At 47.1% G+C, this 22,759-nt stretch overlaps 1 protein-coding gene across 2 annotated transcripts in view; it reads right to left on the reverse strand.

Annotated features, from left to right (window-relative positions):
• The window catches only part of LOC137438257 (regulator of G-protein signaling 7), a 392,979-nt gene that overhangs the window by 4,369 nt on the left and 365,851 nt on the right, over positions 1-22,759 (reverse strand). For both annotated transcript variants that reach the window (XM_068133364.2, XM_068133373.2), the window contains exon 15: positions 4,263-4,352. In XM_068133364.2, the coding sequence (XP_067989465.1) occupies positions 4,263-4,352 (90 nt within the window). The remainder of the gene's footprint in view (positions 1-4,262; positions 4,353-22,759) is intronic.

Raw genomic sequence — 22,759 nt, forward strand, 5'->3', positions numbered from 1 at the left:
GTTTTGGCGGAAGCCCAGCGAAGTTGCATACGCCGCTGGCCCTAAAGGGCGAGGGCGATGGCTAGCGCTTAATGGCGTCGCTTGGAGAGGGAGGCTGGCAAAATGAATGGATGGGGACCTACTCCTTATTTGATTGACACAACGCAGATTCAACTATTGGAAGCATGGCCTTATCTAAACACATACTAATGAAATAACTGAAGTTCTATGGTGACCTACATGTTGCTTGTGGCCTACCTATGGGGTGCAACCTTTAACCCTTTAATGATGTCATATTTACAAGTGTGGGTTCTCAAAACCGCAACAATATGTTTGACAGCATGATAAGGCCGAGAAAAATATATTTCCGGTCTCTGGACAGCGCGTGCATCGATTTTGACCCTGCGCGTCAACAATATTTTTTAAATTGCCAACGGTACTGACAACAGCGTGCGCCTGTTGTTGGCGGCCGGCGCGCTATCTCGGGAAATACGGGTCTTTGAGGGTCGACATTGGTATCGACGTTCGCGCACGGTTCTCCCCTACAAAAGTGCGTTTAGTCTGTCCAAATCCAACCAGCCGTTCCAAATATATGAGTAGTTTTGTGTGCCGTGCCGTCATGAATCCAATCGGCTAGATATTGTCATTTATTGAAACGAAGACGTTTTTGTCGGGTTCGTGTGAAGCAACCAGAAGGCCGAGAGAGCTGCGGGTGGTCTCGTTAGTTAGGCCTGGATCCTATCTCGTCTGTCATGAAGTTGTAAGTGTCTGTGATAATCTGGTGGACTGGGAGAAGAGATCGTGGGAGACCATCGGCCTGTTAGAACACTTGTGCATGCGCAGTGTTGACGCGATCGACGCATTGGAATGTTTGACGGTACGGCGAGGTGATCTAGAGAACGAAATGGCAGTCTATAATATGCTTGAAGAACTTAATGATTTTCAGAATAAATACATTTTAAAATAACTTAAGCTTGTGTTCATTATTTACAAAAAGGCCTACAAGTCCCATTGGCAGTGTTTAATTTCTCTCTGGACGGTGCCACGGCAGATGAGGAGGACCGCAAGGCATGAGGACACAAAAAACAACACCTTTATATGTGCAATCCATGCTTTTCAAAAAGAAAAAGAAAAAAACCGCATCGCCGCATCAATTCTGGAACTTTGGTCTGACCAGAGACCAGCAATATATTTTTTTCGGCCTAATAACCAATACATCGATATGCACAGCATTTCATTTTTTAACCCTAAAGTTCAAGGCACTGTTGCCATTTTTGCATTCCACCAAGGGGTTGCGTGCACCTATCTGAGCATGAACAGCAGTGATGGCAATGATTTTTCTGGCACCGAAGGTGAACGAAGGTTATGTTTTCACCCGTTTGTGTGCGAGTAGGATATCTAAAGGAAGTTGCAGATGGATTCAGATGAAATTTGGTGGACAGGTTGGGTGTGTGACAAGGACAAATTGATTATATTTTGGTGACGATCCGCATCTGGAACCAGATAAAGTGATTTTTCATCATTGAGAGATGGGACCAAAAATGATATACTGTATGGCATGATATTCCAAAACGTTGTGGATGGGTTATGACAAAACTAGGTGGATGAGCTGGTTACGTGACAAGAACAAGCTGATTAGATTCTGGCTCAGGTCCGGAAGCAGATACGGCCTATCAGTGGGATACAAAATGTAAACTGTTCAGCCTGGTGGAGGTATGCACTCTACCGAATGCCATTCTAGTTTTTATCGTTTTGGAATCTGAAGGTTGGTACTATCCATAGCCTTTGTTAGTCAGACTAGAATATAAGGCCCGTTGGACGCACGCACGGATGCAGGCACACCGAGACTGAGTTTGTTTTATATATCAGATGTGGATCTGACTTCTGGTGCCATTGATATCACCTGCAGCAGACCTTGACCTCGAGGGGCAGGAATTTGGCCAGGGCAGCAGCACACAAAGGTCTGCACATTTCAAAAGGGATTATGGACTCTAACATCTACAAGTGGATGCCAGCAGAGAGAGCAGCTGGCTAATATGTCCCTTTAAGGATTTCATACTCCATGGCGCAACAGCAGATGAACCATCAGCATGATAATGTTTATAGTGAGGTCAGGAATTTTATCCACATGAGACAGTTTAAAGGCAAAGTATGGCATTTTCGAGCTATCCTGCCAACCCAATTAACTTAATTTTCTTCATTTAACACGCAGGTGCACATGCATGCACATGTGCATGCACACACACATGCACACACATACTCCACTTTGCAGGGATTTAATAAGCAAATATCAAAAATATTATTTGTATTATTATTTGGCGAGGCATAGAGAACGTCGCCATGCAAGGTAACTGCCCAGCTTGACTTGTTAATTTTATATTTTTTGCAATGAATTTTGCGAATAAAGTTTTATAGGATACAATGGTGGTTTGGTGAGGACATTGGACCTCATCATGCAAACCGTGCTGTCCCATGTGTAATCATCTGAAAGCAATGTATAATCTCGTGGTTGTAGGTTCAAATATGGCTGAAGGCAGTAACAACGGTTTAGAAACTTCACTAAACCAATGAAAATTACCAAGCCACCATTGGATTATTAGTAAACCCAGCTCACTCATTAATGACCAAGATGAAAGAGTTCATACACATCTCACAATTTGGCTTGGTCTACAGTGCCTTCAGAAAGTATTCACACCCCTTGACTTTTCCACATTTTGTTGTGTCACAGCTTGAATTTTAAATGGATGAAATTGAGATTTTTTGTTAATGTTCTACACATAATACCCTATAATGTCAAAGTGGAATTTTTTTTTTTTGAAATTTTTACAAAATAATTAAAAATGAAATACAGAAATATCTAATTTATGCAAGTATTCAAACCCCTGAGTCAATACTTTGTAGAAGCACCTTTGGTAGCGATTACAGCTTCAAGTCTTCTTGGGTATGTCTATCAGCTTTGCACATCTGGATTTGGGGAGTTTCTCCCATTCTTCCTTGCAGATTTGCTCAAGCTCTGTCAAAGTTGGATTGGGATCATCGGTGGACAGCAATCTTCAAGTATTTCCCTTTCTCCTTAATTTTCAAGCCTCATGCTCTCTCAGTCTTGCACATGCCTTTTGCAATTGCAAACTCCAGGCATGCTGTCACGTGCCTTTTTCTCAGGAGTGGCTTCCGTCTGGCCACTCTCCCATAAAGCCTAGATTTGTGAAGTGCTGTAGAGACTGTTGTCCTTCTGGCAGGTTCTCCCATCTCAGCCAAGGAACTCTGTGGTTCTCTCAGAGCGGTCATTTGGTTCTTGGCCACCTCCCTGACCAAGGTTCTTCTTGCCTGGTTGCTCAGTTTGGTCTGACAGCCAACTCTAGGAAGAGTCTGGGTAGTTCCATATTCCTTCCATTTCCTAATGATGGACTTCACTATGCTCTTGGGAACTTTTGAACACTAGAAATTGTTTTACACCCTTCCCCAGATCTATACCTTCTCACAATTCTATCTCAGAGTTCTAGGGACATTTCCTTGGACTTCATGGAATATTGTTTGCTCTGCCATGCACTGTCAACTGTGGCACCTTATATAGAAAGGTGTGTTTCTTTCCAAATCATGTCCAATCAATTGAATTGGCCACAGGTGGACTCCAATCAAGTTGTAGAGACATCTCAAGGATGATCAAAGGAAAATCGATGCACCTGAGCTCAATTTGGAGCATCATAAACAAAGGGGTTGAATACTTACTTACTCAAGACATTTCAGTTTTTCATTTTTAATTTTTGTAAAAAATTCTAAAACATGTTTTCACTTTGTCATTATGGGGTATTATGCGTAGATAAGTGACAAAAAATTTAAATTTAATCCATTTTAAATTCAGGCTGTAACACAACAAAATGTGAAAAAGGCAAGGGGTGTGAATACTTTCTGAAAGCACTTTACATGTAGTGCAAATACATTGTAGTCGATACTTAATGACTTCAGGACAGCTTGAGATGGGCAATAAATATATCATCATCATAAGTCATGTGTTCCATTTCCCTTCCCTTTTTCAATTTTTTTTTGTTTGTCCTTCCTCCACTTCTGTACATGTTCCATTAGTCAGCGACTCATATAACATATACCATTGGCCAACTGATTTACCTAACGGATGGCCATTCATCATCGTGTTTGACGGGAGCAGTGATCATTACCAACAAAAATGCATGGTCACCCAAACCTCTTTAATTGAACAGAAAGTATTTATATATTTATAAGAAAATTAAGCAATTGCATTCTGGGTATGTGAAAACAAAACCTACCTTCTTTTTGGCTTGTAGAAGCTCTTGGTACACAGAGGACCGCAGGAAACGAGCGTAACTATCACTCTTCATGAGCTTGTAAATATGTTCCTGCAAAAAAAGAAGCAGCATTTGCCTGGTTAGTACGAGTCCAGGAAGCAAGACAAAACAATCATAGCAGTGCATGGTGATGGGAGGGTGAGCGGAGGCAGATGGGGCGACCACTTTTTCCATGCCTGTGGAACCTACTTCCTCATTCTTTTAAATCTCATTCTTCCCTCCAGGTCTTCAAAAAGCTGTTCAGTACCATCTCAGATCATCCCCAATCCAAAACCATGATCTTCTGTACCCTTGCTAACCTCCACAACCCATCCCAAGCCCTTCTCCTTACAAACTTACAGGTTTTCCCTCCTGTAAGCTTTCTTCCATATCCATATTGTCCTTTCCTGTCTCCCATTCCTCCCCACACCTATTGTTTGTCCAAGTCTCCCTCTATCTTAGCCTTATACTCTGCTGTTGGTGTTTCCCTCCTCTCTCTACTGTTCCTTTTGTCGTAATCCGTTCAGTGTACTAGCTCTTACACGAGCCTCGACTATTTTTTTTTTGTATACAAGATCGAGGCTCGTGTAAGAGCTAACATTGATCACAAAAAAACATAAACAGACACATAAAACATATAATAAAGGGAGCGGGAGACAAGATGGTGAGATAGAGGGAAGCACACAAGTACAACATTTGAGAACAGGGACATCGGGAGATCTGTGGGAGGGAGAGGGCTTGGGGGGAGGAGGCGTGGGAAGGGGTTAGAGGTATAAAACACATAAACACTATGTATAGAATTTTAAAAAAAGATCCTCATCCACTCTACCCTGTTACTATAGCCAATGTATACCTGACAAACTATAATCCCCCAAAATAAATACTCTTCCCTTATATCACATGCCCTTCTGAATTCTTCAGGTAGCCATCTTTCCTGCTCTTCCTTCATCATAAAAGTACCTTACTATTCCTACAATCCTTAATCTTTATCCACACAGAATCCTTTCAATCAATTCCCTTCTTTATGTCATGCCTTTCTCTCGATACAGTACAGTTTTTCACCCAGATCACCACATCTCTCGACACAGTACTGTTTTTCACCCAGATCACCACATCTCTCGATACAGTACTGTTTTTCACCCAGATCACCACATCTCTCGATACAGTACAGTTTTTCACCCAGATCACCACATCTCTCGATACAGTACTGTTTTTCACCCAGATCACCACATCTCTCGATACAGTACTGTTTTTCACCCAGATCACCACATCTCTCGATACAGTACTGTTTTTCACCCAGATCACCACATCTCTCGATACAGTACAGTTTTTCACCCAGATCACCACATCTCTCGATACAGTACTGTTTTTCACCCAGATCACCACATCTCTCGATACAGTACTGTTTTTCACCCAGATCACCACATCTCTCGATACAGTACAGTTTTTCACCCAGATCACCACATCTCTCGACACAGTACAGTTTTTCACCCAGATCACCACATCTCTCGACACAGTACTGTTTTTCACCCAGATCACCACATCTCTCGATACAGTACTGTTTTTCACCCAGATCACCACATCTCTCGTTGCAGTACTGTTTTTCACCCAGATCACCACATCTCTCGACACAGTACTGTTTCTCACCCAGATCACCACATCTCTCGACACAGTACAGTTTTTCACCCAGATCACCACATCTCTCGGTGCAGTACTGTTTTTCACCCAGATCACCACATCTCTCGGTACAGTACTATTTTTCACCCAGATCCCCACATCTCTCGATACAGTACTGTTTTTCACCCAGATCACCACATCTCTCGTTGCAGTACTGTTTTTCACCCAGATCACCACATCTCCCGATACAGTACTGTTTTTCACCCAGATCACCACATCTCTCGGTACAGTACTATTTTTCACCCAGATCACCACATCTCTCGTTGCAGTACTGTTTTTCACCCAGATCACCACATCTCTCGGTACAGTACTGTTTTTCACCCAGATCACCACATCTCTCGATACAGTACTGCTTTGCACCCAGATCACCACATCTCTCGTTGCAGTACTATTTTTCACCCAGATCACCACATCTCTCGATACAGTACTGTTTTTCACCCAGATCACCACATCTCTCGATACAGTACTGCTTTGCACCCAGATCACCACATCTCTCGTTGCAGTACTATTTTTCACCCAGATCACCACATCTCTCGATACAGTACTGCTTTGCACCCAGATCACCACATCTCTCGTTGCAGTACTATTTTTCACCCAGATCACCACATCTCTCGACACAGTACTGTTTTTCACCAAGATCACCACATCTCTCGATACAGTACTGTTTTTCACCCAGATCACCACATCTCTCGATACAGTACTGCTTTGCACCCAGATCACCACATCTCTCGTTGCAGTACTGTTTTTCACCCAGATCACTACATCTCTCGTTGCAGTACTGTTTTTCACCCAGATCACTACATCTCTCGGTACAGTACTGCTTTGCACCCAGATCACCACATCTCTCGTTGCAGTACTATTTTTCACCCAGATCACCACATCTCTCGATACAGTACTGCTTTGCACCCAGATCACCACATCTCTCGGTGTTGTGGAAAACCATTCAGGTCCGCACAACTTTTAGTCCAACGGTTTGGTTTAATTGCATTTAGATCATCACATCATTCCTGTAAGTAGAAATACACAATAAGCATACGATGCGACATCTCATAAAGCCATTCATATCAGTCAATGCAAGCAAGCTAGATATTCTATAAAGGCGTACCATTAACGAGGCTACCGATGTAACATGTCACAAGGGAGAAGTCTCGGAGCACTGACACAGCAATGGGTCTTATAGTCACGCCCCTAGTGGGGGACAACAATGACAGCGAGCAGCGAGCATCCCCACCCGGGTTCAGTACGGATACGATTTCACTACATTCACCCCCCCGTCAGAATTATACGGCCGCGTGGCTAAAAGCGAGTGAGCGTCAGCATGGGCGCGGAGTATTAGTCGGCCCAACCGTAGCGGGCCGGGCGGCGAATTTCTCTGCCAGCACGCGTTCGAAATTCCCCGGGTACGGCGTCTCGTAACCCTGTATCCCCGGTGTCAGAGGCGTCAACAGGGTCGGGTGATGAAGGGGGTAACGCCAAGTCGTCGGACCCGGGCAGTCTCGACGGGGGGAGGGTCGGTGGACTGTCGGCGATGGGAGCGTCGGGAGAGGTCATAGTCTCATAGACGGGTTCGACTGGTCCGTCCGATTCCCTACTAAGGTCGTCGACCCCGCAAGGGGCAAGATGACGAACGGAGACAGTAGTCTCACGACCATCAGACGTCATCACACGAGCATGCTCAGGATTAGCCTGGAGAATCTGCACTTTGTCCACAAGGGGGTCGTACTTGCTCGCGCGAACTGCCCGTTTAAGGTAGGCCGGCCCGGGCCCAGCGAGCCAACTGGGCAAAGACCGTATACACCCCGAGCTCCTGGGGTGGTGGAAAAGACGCTCGTGGGGAGTTTGGTTAGTTGCCGTACTCAGGAGTGCCCGGATTGAGTTCAACGCCGCAGGTAACGACCAAGCCCATTTATCGAGGCCCCGGCCGTGGGTCCGGAGATGGAGCATGACGGCCCTCCAGATAATCCCGTTGAAGCGTTCGATCTGCCCATTAGCCTGGGGTCTATACGGCGTGGTGTAACTAGACGCAACGTTGTTTTGGAGCAGATAGCCGCGCACCTCCTGAGACAAGAAGACTGCACCCCGGTCGGTATGGACATAGGCCGGGTAACCGAACATTGAGAACAAGTTCTGTAAGCAACGCATCACCGTGGCAGCAGTCATGTCCGCGCACATATAAGCAAAGGGGAATCGTGAGTACTCATCAACAATAGTGAGCAGATAGCGAGAGCCGCTCGACACCGGCAAAGGGCCCTTGAAATCCATCGCCAAGCGTTCCCACGGGCGTGTAGCCTTCACCAGAGTCCCCATAGGGGGGTTATAGAAACGCGGTTTGATTTCCGCGCAGATAGCGCAGTCGCGACAGATACGGCGGATATCGTCAATCGAGTAAGGGAGATTCCCACTCCGCACGAAATGAGCGAAACGCGTTACGCCGGGATGGCCCGCAGTAGCATGCAGCACCCGTAGGCCCTCCAACGAGGTGATACCAGCACATGTAGTGGGGCGCGATAAGGCATCGGCGGCCTGGTTATCCTTCCCAGGGCGATATTTGATGGTGTAACAGAAGTCGGCGAGTTCGATACGCCAGCGAGTGATTTTCTCGTTCTTAATGCGCTGGGCGTGTAAGGTGTCGTACATGAACGCAACGCTTTGCTGGTCCGTGATGATTTGGAAGCTCCGCCCGAGTAGGTACGGGCGCCATCGCCGAATAGACTCGACGATCGCATACGCTTCCTTTTCAACGGACGAGTGCCGCCGCTCAGCGGAGGTAAGAGTCCGTGAAAAGAAAGCCACGGGACGTCCCCCTTGGGAGAGGGTCGCCGCGATGGCCTGATCCGAGGCGTCACTTTCGAGGACGAACGAGCCGCTCTCGTCAATGGTTGCTACGGCGGCTCGGGCGATGTCGGTCTTAAGTCCTTCAAAGGCCGTCAATGCGGCCGAACTCAGGGGAAAGGTGTCGCAGGCCACAAGGGGGCGAAGTTTCGCGGAGAAATTTTGCACCCATTTGGAGTAATGGGCGAACAGCCCAAGGGCGCGTTTCAAGGAAGCCCGATCGCAGGGAGGGGCCATGTCGAGCAAAGGTCGCAGACGTTCCTTATCCGGAGAGACAGAGCCATGGGTCACGGTGTACCCCAGAAGATCTATTGTGCGTAGGGAGTATCGGCACTTATCCTCGTTCATAGTTAAGTGATACCGTTGCGCGACCTCAAGGAAGCGCTTCAGATTAGCGTCATGGTGCCCCTGGTCATATCCACAAACCGTAAGGTTATCGAGGTAGACGAAAACATCGGTTAAGTGCTCCCGCGCAACGAGGTCATCCATGGCCCTCTGAAAACAAGCGACCCCGTTCGTCACCCCAAAGGGCAATCGTGTAAATTGGTACAACCGCTGCCCCGACTCGAAAGCGGTATAGATACGATCCGCCCTAGAGATAGGGATCTGGTGGTACGCACTACGGAGATCGAGAGTACTATAGACCGAATACTGGGACACCTGTTGCACTAGCGCGTCCATCCCCGGAAGGGGGTAGGCATCCAGCTGTGTAAAGCGGTTAATCGTTTGGGAATAGTCGATTACCATGCGTTTGCGATGGGCCTCACTGCGCACCACTAAGACCTGGGCACGCCACGGTGACCTACTAGGTTCTATGATGCCGTCTTTCAAGAGCTGAGTCGTTTCGTCCGCAATGAATTGCATGTCCGCGCGGGAGTAGCGTCTCGATTTTACCGCGACAGGGGTACAGTCGGAGGTTAGATTGGGGAACAGCGAAAGCGGACGGACGTCCATTTGCGCTAGGGCGCACACCGTTAGCGCGTCGTCCGCCCCCACAACAAGAGTGTCAGGCCCACCGAACTCCATTACCAGACGTCCATGCAGCTTAAGAAAATCGTGTCCTAGCAGAATATCAGCACATAATGCGGGTAAAACCATAAGGTGTACATCAGGGAAAACCCGTCCCTTTAGCACTAGTTTCAATCGGCATTCCCCTTTTGTGCTAAGCCGGAGTCCCTGGGATGCCATGAAGATCCGTCGTGTAGACCGCCCGATCCGCCATCCATGCCTGAGCACAAGTCGCTGGTCGATAAAACTATCCGTAGATCCGGTGTCCACCAAGGCCTGAACACAATGGCCCTCAACCATAAGGGGAATAAGGGCTTGAGCCAGGCCAGACGAGGCAGCTGGGAGCGGGACTGAGCCCCCCGAATGGGTCGGACCAGCCTCGCGGGTGGATCCTACACCAGCAGCAGTTTTGCGATCGTGGCCGGAGTCTGCGTTGACCATGGGGAATCCATTATCGTCATCAGAGGGCTTTCCCCAGCATTCCGGTGTTTCGCGATTCAAAATCCGATGAGAAAAGGCCTCAGTAGTATTTGACATCGCCTTTTGACACTCCTGGCAGATAAAGGCTTCCGTTGTAGCCGAAATCGCCTTTTTCGTTTGGTCGCTTTGACAAAAGGCTTCCGTAGTATTCGAAATCGCCTTTTTCGTTTGGTCGCTTTGACATAAGGCTTCCGTAGTAGTATTCGAAATCGCCTTTTTCGTTTGGTCGCTTTGACAAAGGGCTTCCGTAGTATTCGAAAGCTGTTTCTTCCCTTGCGTGGCTCGAGGTTTGGCCAAGGACGCGGCCTTTGTCCCCGATGGAGAATGAGACGGTGGTGGCTTTCCGGTGGCGCCAGTCAAGGTTGTCTGAGCGCCCAGCGGGCCGCAGCGAGAGGCCCTCCCCATCGAAGACGGGTAAGGCGCTGGGCTCGTGGGTTCTGCTACAAGCCCGTTCAAGGTTGCCGCGCCTGCGCGACCGCGGCTGCGCGCGTCGAAGGGCCGCGAGCCGCGTGCCGATTTCTTGCACACTTTCGCGTAATGTCCCTTTAGCGAGCACAAATGGCAAATAGCGTCACGTGCCGGACACACGACTCGGGCATGACGAGGCCCTCCACAAAAAAAACATGCGGCCCCGCGCAAGGCCTTGGGTCTGCTGGTCGTAACGGCAGCTGTCAGGGTAGGGTCATCCTCCGGAGCATCCCGGAGTTCAGCAGGCGGATCCACGTCCTCGTCAGTGGTCCTCTCCGGCCGGGCGTGTAGTGAGGTGCCCGCCAAAAGGCGCGTGCGATCATAGGCGTTCGATTGCATCCGCGCTTCAGTATACACCGTCGCTTGCTCAACCGCCGTAGCGAAGGTCAGGTCGGTCTTCTCCAAGAGTTTGAGACGTAGTTCCTGAGAGGAGACCCCTGCTATGAAGGCATCTAAAAGTCGATCATCTTTAGCCTGCTCGGGAGTCCGTGGCTGGGCGCTGTCCAGCATGAGCTGCCGGAGCTCCTGGGCGTAATGATCCATAGGCTCGTTGGGTTGCTGCCGTCGCGTCTGCAGCAAATAACGCGCATACACAGGGCTTTTTTCTTTTATATAAAGCCGCTTGAGCTCCGCGACGGTAAGATCATACGTCGTGCATTGAGCGACCGAGTGGTAGACCCGGTAGTCGATTTTTGAGTGTAATATTGCCAGCTTCGCGGCAGGCGTCGGAGCGGTATCAGGCTCATTAAAGAGATGCTCCAGTTGCTTGAGCCAGTGCTTGAGTTGCAAGCCTCCGTCCGTGGCTTGTGGGTCGGCGCTGAAAATGGACACCGTCAACGTCTTGTTGCCAGCCATGTCAGCAGATCTAAATGCAATTAAGTGTTGTGGAAAACCATTCAGGTCCGCACAACTTTTAGTCCAACGGTTTGGTTTAATTGCATTTAGATCATCACATCATTCCTGTAAGTAGAAATACACAATAAGCATACGATGCGACATCTCATAAAGCCATTCATATCAGTCAATGCAAGCAAGCTAGATATTCTATAAAGGCGTACCATTAACGAGGCTACCGATGTAACATGTCACAAGGGAGAAGTCTCGGAGCACTGACACAGCAATGGGTCTTATAGTCACGCCCCTAGTGGGGGACAACAATGACAGCGAGCAGCGAGCATCCCCACCCGGGTTCAGTACGGATACGATTTCACTACATTCGGTACAGTACTATTTTTCACCCAGATCACCACATCTCTCGATACAGTACTATTTTTCACCCAGATCACCACATCTCTCGTTGCAGTACTGTTTTTCACCCAGATCACTACATCTCTCGGTACAGTACTGTTTTTCACCCAGATCACCACATCTCTCGTTGCAGTACTATTTTTCACCCAGATCACCACATCTCTCGATACAGTACTGTTTTTCACCCAGATCACCACATCTCTCGATACAGTACTGTTTTTCACCCAGATCACCACATCTCTCGATACAGTACTGTTTTTCACCCAGATCACCACATCTCTCGTTGCAGTAGGGGAGAGTGGGGTAAGTTTATTAGATACACCCACACACCAGATTAGAAGTTGCTACTTCGCTTATTTATCGAGATATTTCGCTCACAAGGTTCAGACATATATATGGTGGCGGCCATCTTGGATTTTGACGTGGCAACCCAATTTTCAATAGCGTTCTTCCTTATGGCGAGATACACCCACACACCAAATTAGAAGTTGGTACTCCGCTTATTTTTCAAGATATTCATCTCACAAGGTTCAGACATACATGGCGGTGGCCATCTTGGATTTTGACGTGGCGACCCAATTTTCAATAGCGTTCTTCCTTATGCCTAGATACACCCACACACCAGATTAGAAGTTGGTACTTCGCTTATTTTTCAAGATATTTCGCTCACAAGGTTCAGACATATTTATGGTGGCGGCCATCTTGGATTTTGACGTGGCGACCCAATTTTCAAAGGCGTTCTTCCTTGTGCCTAGATACACCCACACACCAGATTAGACGTTGGTACTTCGCTTATGTTTCGAGATATTTCGCTCACAAGTTTCAGACATATATATATGGTGGCGGCCATCTTGGATTTTGACGTGGCGACCCAATTTTCAATAGCGTTCGTCCTTATGCCGAGATACACCCACACACCAGATTAGACGTTGGTACTTCGCTTATTTTTCAAGATATTCATCTCACAAGGTTCAGACATACATGGCGGCGGCCATCTTGGATTTTGACGTGGCGCCCCAATTTTCAATAGCGTTCGTCCTTATGCCTAGATACACCCACATACCAGATTAGAAGTTGGTACTTCTCTTATTTTTCAAGATATGCAGGTTACAAGTTTCAGACATACATGGCATCAGACATACATGGCGGTGGCCATCTTGGATTTTGACATGGGTTGTACCCACACACCAAATTCGAATGCGGTCCTTCGCTTACGCACGCACGCACGCCCGCACGCACGCACGCCGCACGCACGCACACACGCATGCATGCACGGATACATGGCGGCGGCCATCTTGGCTTTTGACGTGGCGACCCAATTTTAAACAGCGTTCTTGCTTGTGCCTAGATACACCCACACACCAGATTAGAAGTTGGTACTTCGCTTATTTTTCAAGATATGTCGCTCACAAGTTTCAGACATATATATGGAGGCGGCCATCTTGGATTTTGACGTGGCGACCCAATTTTCAATAGCTTTCGTCCTTATGCCGAGATACACCCACACACCAAATTATAAGTTGGTACTTCGCTTATTTTTCAAGATATTCATCTCACAAGGTTCAGACATACATGGCGGCGGCCATCTTGGATTTTGACGTGGCGCCCCAATTTTCAATAGCGTTCGTCCTTATGCCTAGATACACCCACATACCAGATTAGAAGTTGGTACTTTGCTTATTTTTCAAGATATGCAGGTTACAAGGTTCAGACATACATGGCATCAGACATACATGGCGGCGGCCATCTTGGATTTTGACGTGGGTTGCACCCACACACCAAATTCGAATGCGGTCCTTCGCTTACGCACGCACGCCCGCACGCACGCACGCCGCACGCACGCACACACGCACGCCCGCACGCACGCACGGACACACGGACGGAGGAGAAAGCCATAGTCCCCCTTTCGCTCCGCTGAGCGACGGGGGACAAAAATGCCTTGGGACTATAAAAGGAAGACAGCACGTGGTTGTTCTTCATAATTATTTGAAATACAAACCAGTTCATCAGCATATGTGACTGATAAATCTTGACGATTACATATGTATGAACATTCAGCCAAAGTTTACTGATAATTCATGTGTCTTACTAATAATCAGAACACAATACATGTATAATTATTTCAGTTCAAACTGTTAAATTTCATTAGATCAATTACATCATGTTACTTTGTAATAGACACGAGGTGCTTCTTACATGTGCGTAAATTTCACACAAGGGAAAGGAGCATTTATCAAGTACTGTATTCAATTATTGAACTGAAAAATCTGATCTGAAAAACGTGAACATTTACAGGAAACTACTTTGTCTTGTTTTGCATTGTTAAAGCTATAAGCAACAGCTTTTGCGTGATTGTTAAAAAAATGTGTATTCATTAATACTTCATGCATTCCCAGTTTCAATGGGTTTTCTCAGTGTTTTATCAATAATAAGCTTTTCCAGTGGATCTGGACTTAAACTTTTTGTCTCAAACTTGTTTTATTGCTGTTCTGTCCTGTATTGAGCCGGTGAATTTGATGGGACACAAAATGTTTCATGCTGTTTTTTTCTCTTGTGGCTCAACTTACCCACTGGCTCAAGTTACCCCGAACCCATGATCAACTTGCCCCATCATTGGGGCAAAATGAGCCATTAGACAACTTTTTTTGAAGGCCTCTGCTAATTAATTACATGAAAATGAAATGGTAACACGTGTATGAGGGGAGAAGCAAGTAATTACACCATCATAATCACTATGGCTCTGATGCACAGCACTTTATATTTGATGTCCAGAAGGGCATTACTGAAAAATGGCTCATCTTACCCCACTCTCCCCTACTGTTTTTCACCCAGATCACCACATCTCTCGATACAGTACTGTTTTTCACCCAGATCACCACATCTCTCGATACAGTACAGTTTTTCACCCAGATCACCACATCTCTCGATACAGTACTGTTTTTCACCCAGATCACCACATCTCTCGATACAGTACAGTTTTTCACCCAGATCACCACATCTCTCGATACAGTACAGTTTTTCACCCAGATCACCACATCTCTCGATACAGTTCCCTTTTTTATTCACTATCACATCTACAAACCCTGCAACATTGAATTCCTGTCCTCACTACACCACATCTCACCTACAGCAACGATCTCATACACCTTGCCATCCACCCTTGCTTCCAGCTCTTCCTTCGTTCCATTAAAGTTCCTGGCATATGTATAAAACACCTTAAACATTTCCCTTCCATTTGCCATCGCTGCTGCCCGATCCTGCAACCACATTCTCAGCCTCTAGTCGAGAAAAGTCCCAATTTATTTTGACCCACCATAAATTTCGCCACCCACTTTCTATTGAACACCTTGCCACCTGTCTGTCTACACTCACTATGGAACCGCCTTTAGAGGCCATTTTTTCCCCCACAGAGCAGGGGTTTGCCTTTTTTGGGCACCGTGGTCCCTTTTTTGAAGCAATGTTTTATGGCCGGATGCCCTTCCTGCCACCAACCCTGTTAGTCGCCTCTTGCGACACACAGGGAATTACCAGTGAACTGGTACTCAATTTGCCGACCTCGGAAGGATGACAGGCTGAGTCAACCCCCCTGGTGTTAATTCAGCGATCGACCGGGATTCAAACCCAGGATCCTCGGATCCCAAGCCGGCACCCTAACCGCTAAGCCAACACCAGGCTTCCTATACTCACTATGGCAATGCAGGAATCCCCACATTCACAAAATCCTCCACCCCCTCCCCAAAACACATCACATCACCTCTCTAACCACCTACTGGTTAGCATCCGTCGCTCTACCTCAAAAATCTGCACTGACTCCCACCCCTGGTAGAATGAACGAAAAACAAATCACTTCACACTCCACATTTTTCAAAGGTTTCCCCGAACAGACCCTCCCGACATCATTACCCCCTCCCTCCTGTATGCACCACAACCAATGTTCCCTGCCTGCAACCCGACAAAACCTCATCCACCATTTCATCAGTATCCGCCTGGATACCACCACCGCCCCCATCACCCACTCTCGTGCACACAATCCACGTACACACTCAACGTGGTGTTGAGGAACTTAAGGCGGCCAAAAGTTGAGGCGATGACAGGTGAATCGACTTTCTCCAGCAAAACGTACACAGCACAAATCCCATGTGGGAATATCAAGCGAATCGAAATTGTCCAAGTTTTTGTTAAATTGCAAGTGATGCAATCATTGAGCTTGTCGTGCTCTCATTCATGTCGATCTTGAGGTCACATTCAGAAGAATGAAGTGAACCTTGGAGAATGCCATACGATTGCTCTTCAGTGGAGTCCGAACAACACCGAGGCAAATTGTCTGACATCTGCGCACACAATGGCCGCCTACAAACGAATGATTTAAGCAGAAGTACACAAAATCAGGACTGCCAGGTGTCTGCAGTATGAAAATGCACACCATATAACCTTGGATCTTAACAAAGACTGCAACGGCTGGTGATCATCAACTTCCTAGACCTTCACGACCACATCCTTCCTTCCTTGATGCAGTGCTTAGCCATTCAGACTTGTGACCATAAATAGATTGTAGGATAGAATGATTGGAAGGTCTTCCAGAGATCCTGTTTTTGATACCCAGCAGAAGGGGATGCTACTAAAACTGCTGCTGTTCTGGTGTGGCATCATCAAGGAGCTCTTCATCTGGCACCGTGCCATCCTTCGGTTACGGGAAAGAAGTGTGGAGAAGGGGCAATCTCACCTGCAGCGATGCAAATGGAAACCTGACAGTGGAGAGTCATGTGCCACATTGAATCACACTGCATCCAATGTTCCACATGACACAAAGGAACAACTTCAGATATTTCAAACATCAGACTTTACAAGTATATAATGAGTTACCTTACCAGAGATGTCATCATGGCAACTCAACTTGAGCAAGTACATTGCATTTCTGGGACAAGGAGCATTGCGGATGCCAACTGTGATTGTGTGGATGGCTTGATGGGGACGGGGACATGGAGAGGGAGGGGAAATAGAAGTAGGAGGTAGGAGTCTGAATCTGACACACGAGGCCTAATGTTCAGTACCAGTTTTAGACAAACCCTTATTTATTTGTTTATAATTCTGGGCAGGACAGTTCAGTTAGAAGCATACTCTCACCAGGTTGTGGACGTTAAATAATCCACGGTGTCTCTCAAAAAGAATAGGCCACTGTGTGCTGATATCATGACGGAATTTCGTACTCACGGTTTGACATACAATGAGCACTACCTGCAGTAAGTCCAGGTCCAAAATAGTCCCCAAAAAAAGAAAGAAAACAAAAAGCATACCCACTACAACCAACAAGGTCAAACCAAATGGGATTTGTTACGACAGCACTCTGCAGTAGACGTTCGATGGTGCAATAAAACCATTATTTGAGCGAGTCGCGGTTGGACAAATAAGATAATGACGTTAGATCGACGAGATCTAGCAGCGGAAAGGGAAGATAGGAAAGGCATCCAAGACGTCAGCACAAATGCAGGGGGATGCAATTAGCAAGTCAAACAGATTGCTTGATGTGGTAAACAACAAATTTGTTGAACATGTGGTAACATGTTTTGACAGTATGATGCTCAGCAGGTATTGAGCCTGCTTTCATCAAAGTAATCCCCATGCTTTCCCCTTCGCATGCTGCTTTGCTTGCCTATGTGAGACATGACAAACGGAATAATCATGAGTTTGCGCAATCTTGAATTTCGTTCAAAAACCGAAAAGATACTTGAAAATCATGATACCGTGCAGTTTATGTTGAAGAAGTTGAGAATTCTCTCAATGAGCAATAAAATATGTTTAATGAATTAAGTTGTGTTTTTTTTTGGCCTGGAGAATATAAAAAGTAAAATATGAGAAAATTGACACGCGCTTTCGAAAATTGACGAAAATTGACACGAAAGTTGACACTTTCAAACAGGGTCTACTACTAATACTATTTTTAAGGGCCACAATTATTTTCATTTTCTTGTGGGGTCAGCCGGGGAAAGCTTTTGGGCCAAGTCTTCACGAATTGGCTAGCCAGGCCGGGCATTCAACGAAGGGGGCACCAATTTAGAATTCGTGCTGGTCATAATTTCTGCTGCATAATTGAGACAGAGTGATGGAGATGACTCCCTTATACTTCTCGAAAGACACCGTGGGATCTGCAATATGCAAAAAACTAATGCTAGCAGATGGGACACCAGACTTAACGGCCATCCAAGGGAGGGCACAGTTTGTGACGCAACGCCTTGCCTGCGAAGCACTAATTTTATAGTTGGGATGAAAATCAAACCCAGGTGAAGCAGCTCAAAAGTAAATGCGCCATCCTTGCACCATCCTGTTATATACAGGGGGTCCTCACTATACGTTCCAGAAAAGTTGGACTAGCAGGGAATGTTTCCCCACAAGAATTTGTGTAATTAAGGGGGGATACGTTCCAAGACTTTTTTTTTAACGTCTTATACATCACTCAACAAGCATGCTGTTGGCATTTCCCCCCTCATCTTTCTGCTGTTCCTTTTGTTATGTTGTATTCTGATCTGTTCTATGATCTAGCTCTTTCATGAGCCTCGACTCCATAGTCGACTCCCCCCTCCCGACTATTCTTCAATCATTCCATTTCAAAAAAAAAATTCAATCTCTTACAGTCATTCCTTTCTACATTCTCTAAACTCACCTTCATTCCACCTCAACTCTAAACTCACATCTATCGTTTTCAAAGGGATCTCTGACTTGAAAATCACAATAAACCCAGTTTGTAATAAATGTTCCGTTTTTCATGAATCATCCACTTTCTAAACTCCCCTCTCACCCCTCCCCTCCTAAACTCCCCCCTCACTCCTCCCCTTCAAAACTCCCCCCCAACCCTCCCCTTCAAATCTCACCCCTCACCCTCCCCTTCAAAACTCCCCCCTCACCCCTCCCCTTCAAAACTCCCCCCTCACCCCTCCCCTTCAAAACTCCCCCCTCACCCCTCCCCTTCAAAACTCCCCCCACCCCGCCCCTTCTAATCTCCCCCCCCCCCCCCTACTATTTTTCTCCAATTCTCCTGCCTCCCCCTCCTCAAAGTTGCCTTCACCCCACTTCCTCTCCCTTCCATCACATACCTCCACCTCCTCCAACCTTCGACTTTGCTCTGCCCCCCTCAAACAACACCTCACTGTGCCTCATCCCATCACCATCAAACCTTTTGTCCTCCTCATCCTTCCCTTTCTCCTAGCTCTTCTACAATCTCTGACACACTATCAACAGCTCTCCCTACCTCCCTGTCTCACCCCTCCCCTCCCCTGTCCTGTACCCGATGCTCCCCCTCCCTCTTCATTAACGGTATGGACCTCAAACATCAGGGGCCTTCACTCAAACCTGATTGATCTCTCCATACAGGTTGCTTCTGACAAACCAGACGTAATCTGCTTAACAGAAACTTTCCTCCTTCAAGATGTCTCCGATTCCTTAGTATCTCTCCCGGGTTACTCCCTCCTCCGGTATGATAGACCTGAGTCTCGTCCTGGTGGTGGGGTTGCTATCTTTACCAAAAACTCTTCCTCACTCTCCTTGCACTGCCCTCTCTCCACCCCACCCCCAGGAGTACCTCTGGCTACGGCTTCCTCTCTGCTCCCACCTTTTGTTCATACGTGTTCTGTACCGTCCTCCAAATAGTGATGACTCCATTTACATCTCACCGTCTGACAACATGGACCAACTTCTATCCACTCATTCCAACTCTCTCTTCCTCATATGTGGCGACTTCAACTTTAATCATGCCAGCTAGCTGGGTGTGGGTTCCTCTCACACCAGCCATGGCATCTCAGCAAAGGACTTCTGCGACTCACTGGGACTGACAAAATCTGTCAATTTCCCAACCCGGACCTCAGTCAATGGAGTATCTTCTCTTCTCTACTTGGTTATGACAAACTTCCCTGCAAATGTCTGCTGCTCTTCTTCTGCTCCAATCAGTTCTTTTGATCATGTGTTTGTTAAAGTGGACATCTCTGGCCATTCTCAGAGAGCCTCCTCAGCGCCGACGAGTCTGACATTTCACTCAGGCCAACTGGCATGGTCTTCAAGCAGCCATCAATCATCTGGACTAGTCTCCCATCTCTACTGCCTCTGACATCAACTCTTCCTGGGAATTATTCCAAAGTAAATTGCTCTCTCTGTCTCATGCACAGATTTATCCTATCTCGTCTTCAGTTGGCCTACCATTCCTCCCGTCCATGGTACACTGAAGCTTGTGGTGAGGCAGTTGCCATGAAGCAATTTGCCTTCAACTCATGGAAGGCTAATCCAACTGAAGGCAATCTCAGTTCCTTTCACAAAGCTCAGTACAAGTGTGTGTCTACCCTCAGGAGAGCCAGGAAACAATATCTCTCTACTCTCAAGACTGAACAATCGAACCTGTCTCCCTCCTCCAAATCCTGGTGACGTCTGGTCAAATCTGTTTCTGGTGTTTGTTCCCCTTCCATCCCCTACCTTACCTCAAACCGCTACACAGTTGACACCGCACATGACAAAGCCGAATGCCTCAACTCTGTGTTTGCCTCAAAATATTGTGTCCCAAACCCATCTCTCTGTTCCCAAGTTACCCAGTCGAAACCCAACTGCTCCTCGACTCTCTGTCCTTCTCTCCTGACAAGGTGGAGAAGTTTTTGTCAAACCTCGACTCTGATTCTGCAACTGGACCAGACGGCATCAGCCCACAGGTCCTAAAACCCTGCTCTGCTGCTCCATCTCACCCTCTTTCTATTCTCTTCACTCTCTCTTTTGCTCAAGGTCATTGGCCATCTGCTTGGAAATCAGCCAACATTACCTCTTTACACAAAAAGGTGCAAAACCAGATCCTTGCAACTACAGACCAATCAGCCTGCTCCTAATAATCAGCAAAGTCATGGAATCAATCATCGCTTCTGACATCAAATCCTTCCTCTTTTTTTTTTTTTTTTTGTATACTGAATCGAGGCTCGTCAAAGAGCTGACATTTACTTCACAAACAAATCAACCAGACAAACAAAATATATAAAAAGAGGGAGCAGAAGACAAGAGAAGGGGAAGCACACAAACACTTGAGAGCACACAACATTTAAGAGCAGGGAGATGTGTGGGAGGGAGAGGGCTTGGGGGGAGGATGCGTGGGAAGGGGGGGGGGGGGGGGAGGGGGTGGGAGAAGTATAAAACACAAGGACACCAAGGACTTCCAGGACAGAAGTTGGTATTTCAAAAAAGTGGAATTGGGGTGAAATTAGCGGGGATAGAAAAGATCAACGTTTTGGATGGGGGAAGATAAGAGATGGTGGTGAACAGCTGTTTTAAAGACCTGGAGGGTGGAGTGGGATTGAAGAGAGTGAGGGAGTTTGTTCCAGAGGCGGGAGAAAAGAGGAATGAAGGAGTGAAGGTGAGCAGAGAGTCTTGATTTTGGCAGTTTAACCATAAGAGGGTTGCAGGCAGATCTTGTGCTACCTGTAGGAATATTTGCGGGACAAAGCCCAGAGAGAGCTGGGGGGGCAAGGCCAGAGAGGAGTCAGTAGAAGACGGAAAGACCACCAACCTGCCTGCGGTGAGTGAGTGAGAGGCCCTTGGAGTTAGCTTCATCGCGGGAGATTCCAATGATTCTGAATGCTTTGGTTTCAACAGCGTGAAGACGAGCTAGGTGTGAGGCAGGAGCACCAGCCCAGAGGGGAGAGCAGTATTCCATTGAGCTGCGGATGAAAGCCTTGTATGTGGTGAGGAGCTCAGGTGTGCCAAGGAAGGACTTCGCACGACGGAGGATGCCCAGTCGGCGACTGGCTTTGGAGGCCAGATTTGAAATGTGGTTTTCCCAGGAAAGATCATGGCAGATAGTGAGACCCAAAAGCTTGAGTGACAGAACTTCTTCGAGAGGATTATTCAGAAAGTGGATGGGAGGGTTGTCTAGTCGGTCTTTTCGGAGAGACATCGTAAGAGTGTGAGATTTGTCAGGATTGAAAGGCATGTTCCACTTGTTTGCCCAGTCTGTGATTTTGCCCAGGTCTGCAGAGAGTGAGGAGGATGCAGACTGCCGATCTGAGGGATGAAGAATGGAGCAACAGAGAGTAGAGTCATCAGCAAAGAGATAGAGATAGAGTCATCTTCTCCAAAGGCTTGATCTCTGATCATCAATTTGGATTCAGACCAGGTCATTCTACTCTGGACATGCTGCTTCTGCTGTCTCAACAATGGATGGAGGTCCTTAATGTCAAACAGGAAATCAGAGCCGTCTCCGTTGACATATCACGTGACTTCGATACGGTCTGGCACCCCGCTCTGCTCACCAAACTCTCCTCCTCTCCCCCCCCCCCCCCAACCCTCCCCTTCAGAACTCCCCCCCTCATCCATGGAAATCTCCACGCATGGTTTGGGGACTGCCTCTCTGGTCACAGTCAACTTGTGGCCATGAATGGATTTCTCTCATCTCCCCTTCCTGTTCAGGCTGGAGTTCCCCAAGGCAGTGTTATGGGCCCTGTGCTTTTTCTGGTCTTCATCAATGATCTCTCCGACTCTCTGGAAAATCCTCTCTATCTCTTTGTTGATGACTCCTCTCTCTGCCGCTCCATACGTCATCCCTCAGATCGGCAGTCTGCAGCCTCCTCACTCCCTGCAGACCTGGACAAAATCACAGACTGGTCAAACAAGTGGAACATGTCTTTCAATCCTGACAAATCTCACACTCTCAATGTCGCTCCGAAAATATCGACTGGACAACCCTCCCATCTACCTTCTCAACAATCCTCTCCAAGAAGTTCTGTCACTCAAGCTTTTGGGTCTCACGA

The sequence above is a fragment of the Myxine glutinosa genome, chromosome 1 (assembly GCF_964187855.1).
Source record: "Myxine glutinosa chromosome 1, kmMyxGlut1.1, whole genome shotgun sequence".
NCBI classification, from domain to species: domain Eukaryota; kingdom Metazoa; phylum Chordata; class Myxini; order Myxiniformes; family Myxinidae; genus Myxine; species Myxine glutinosa.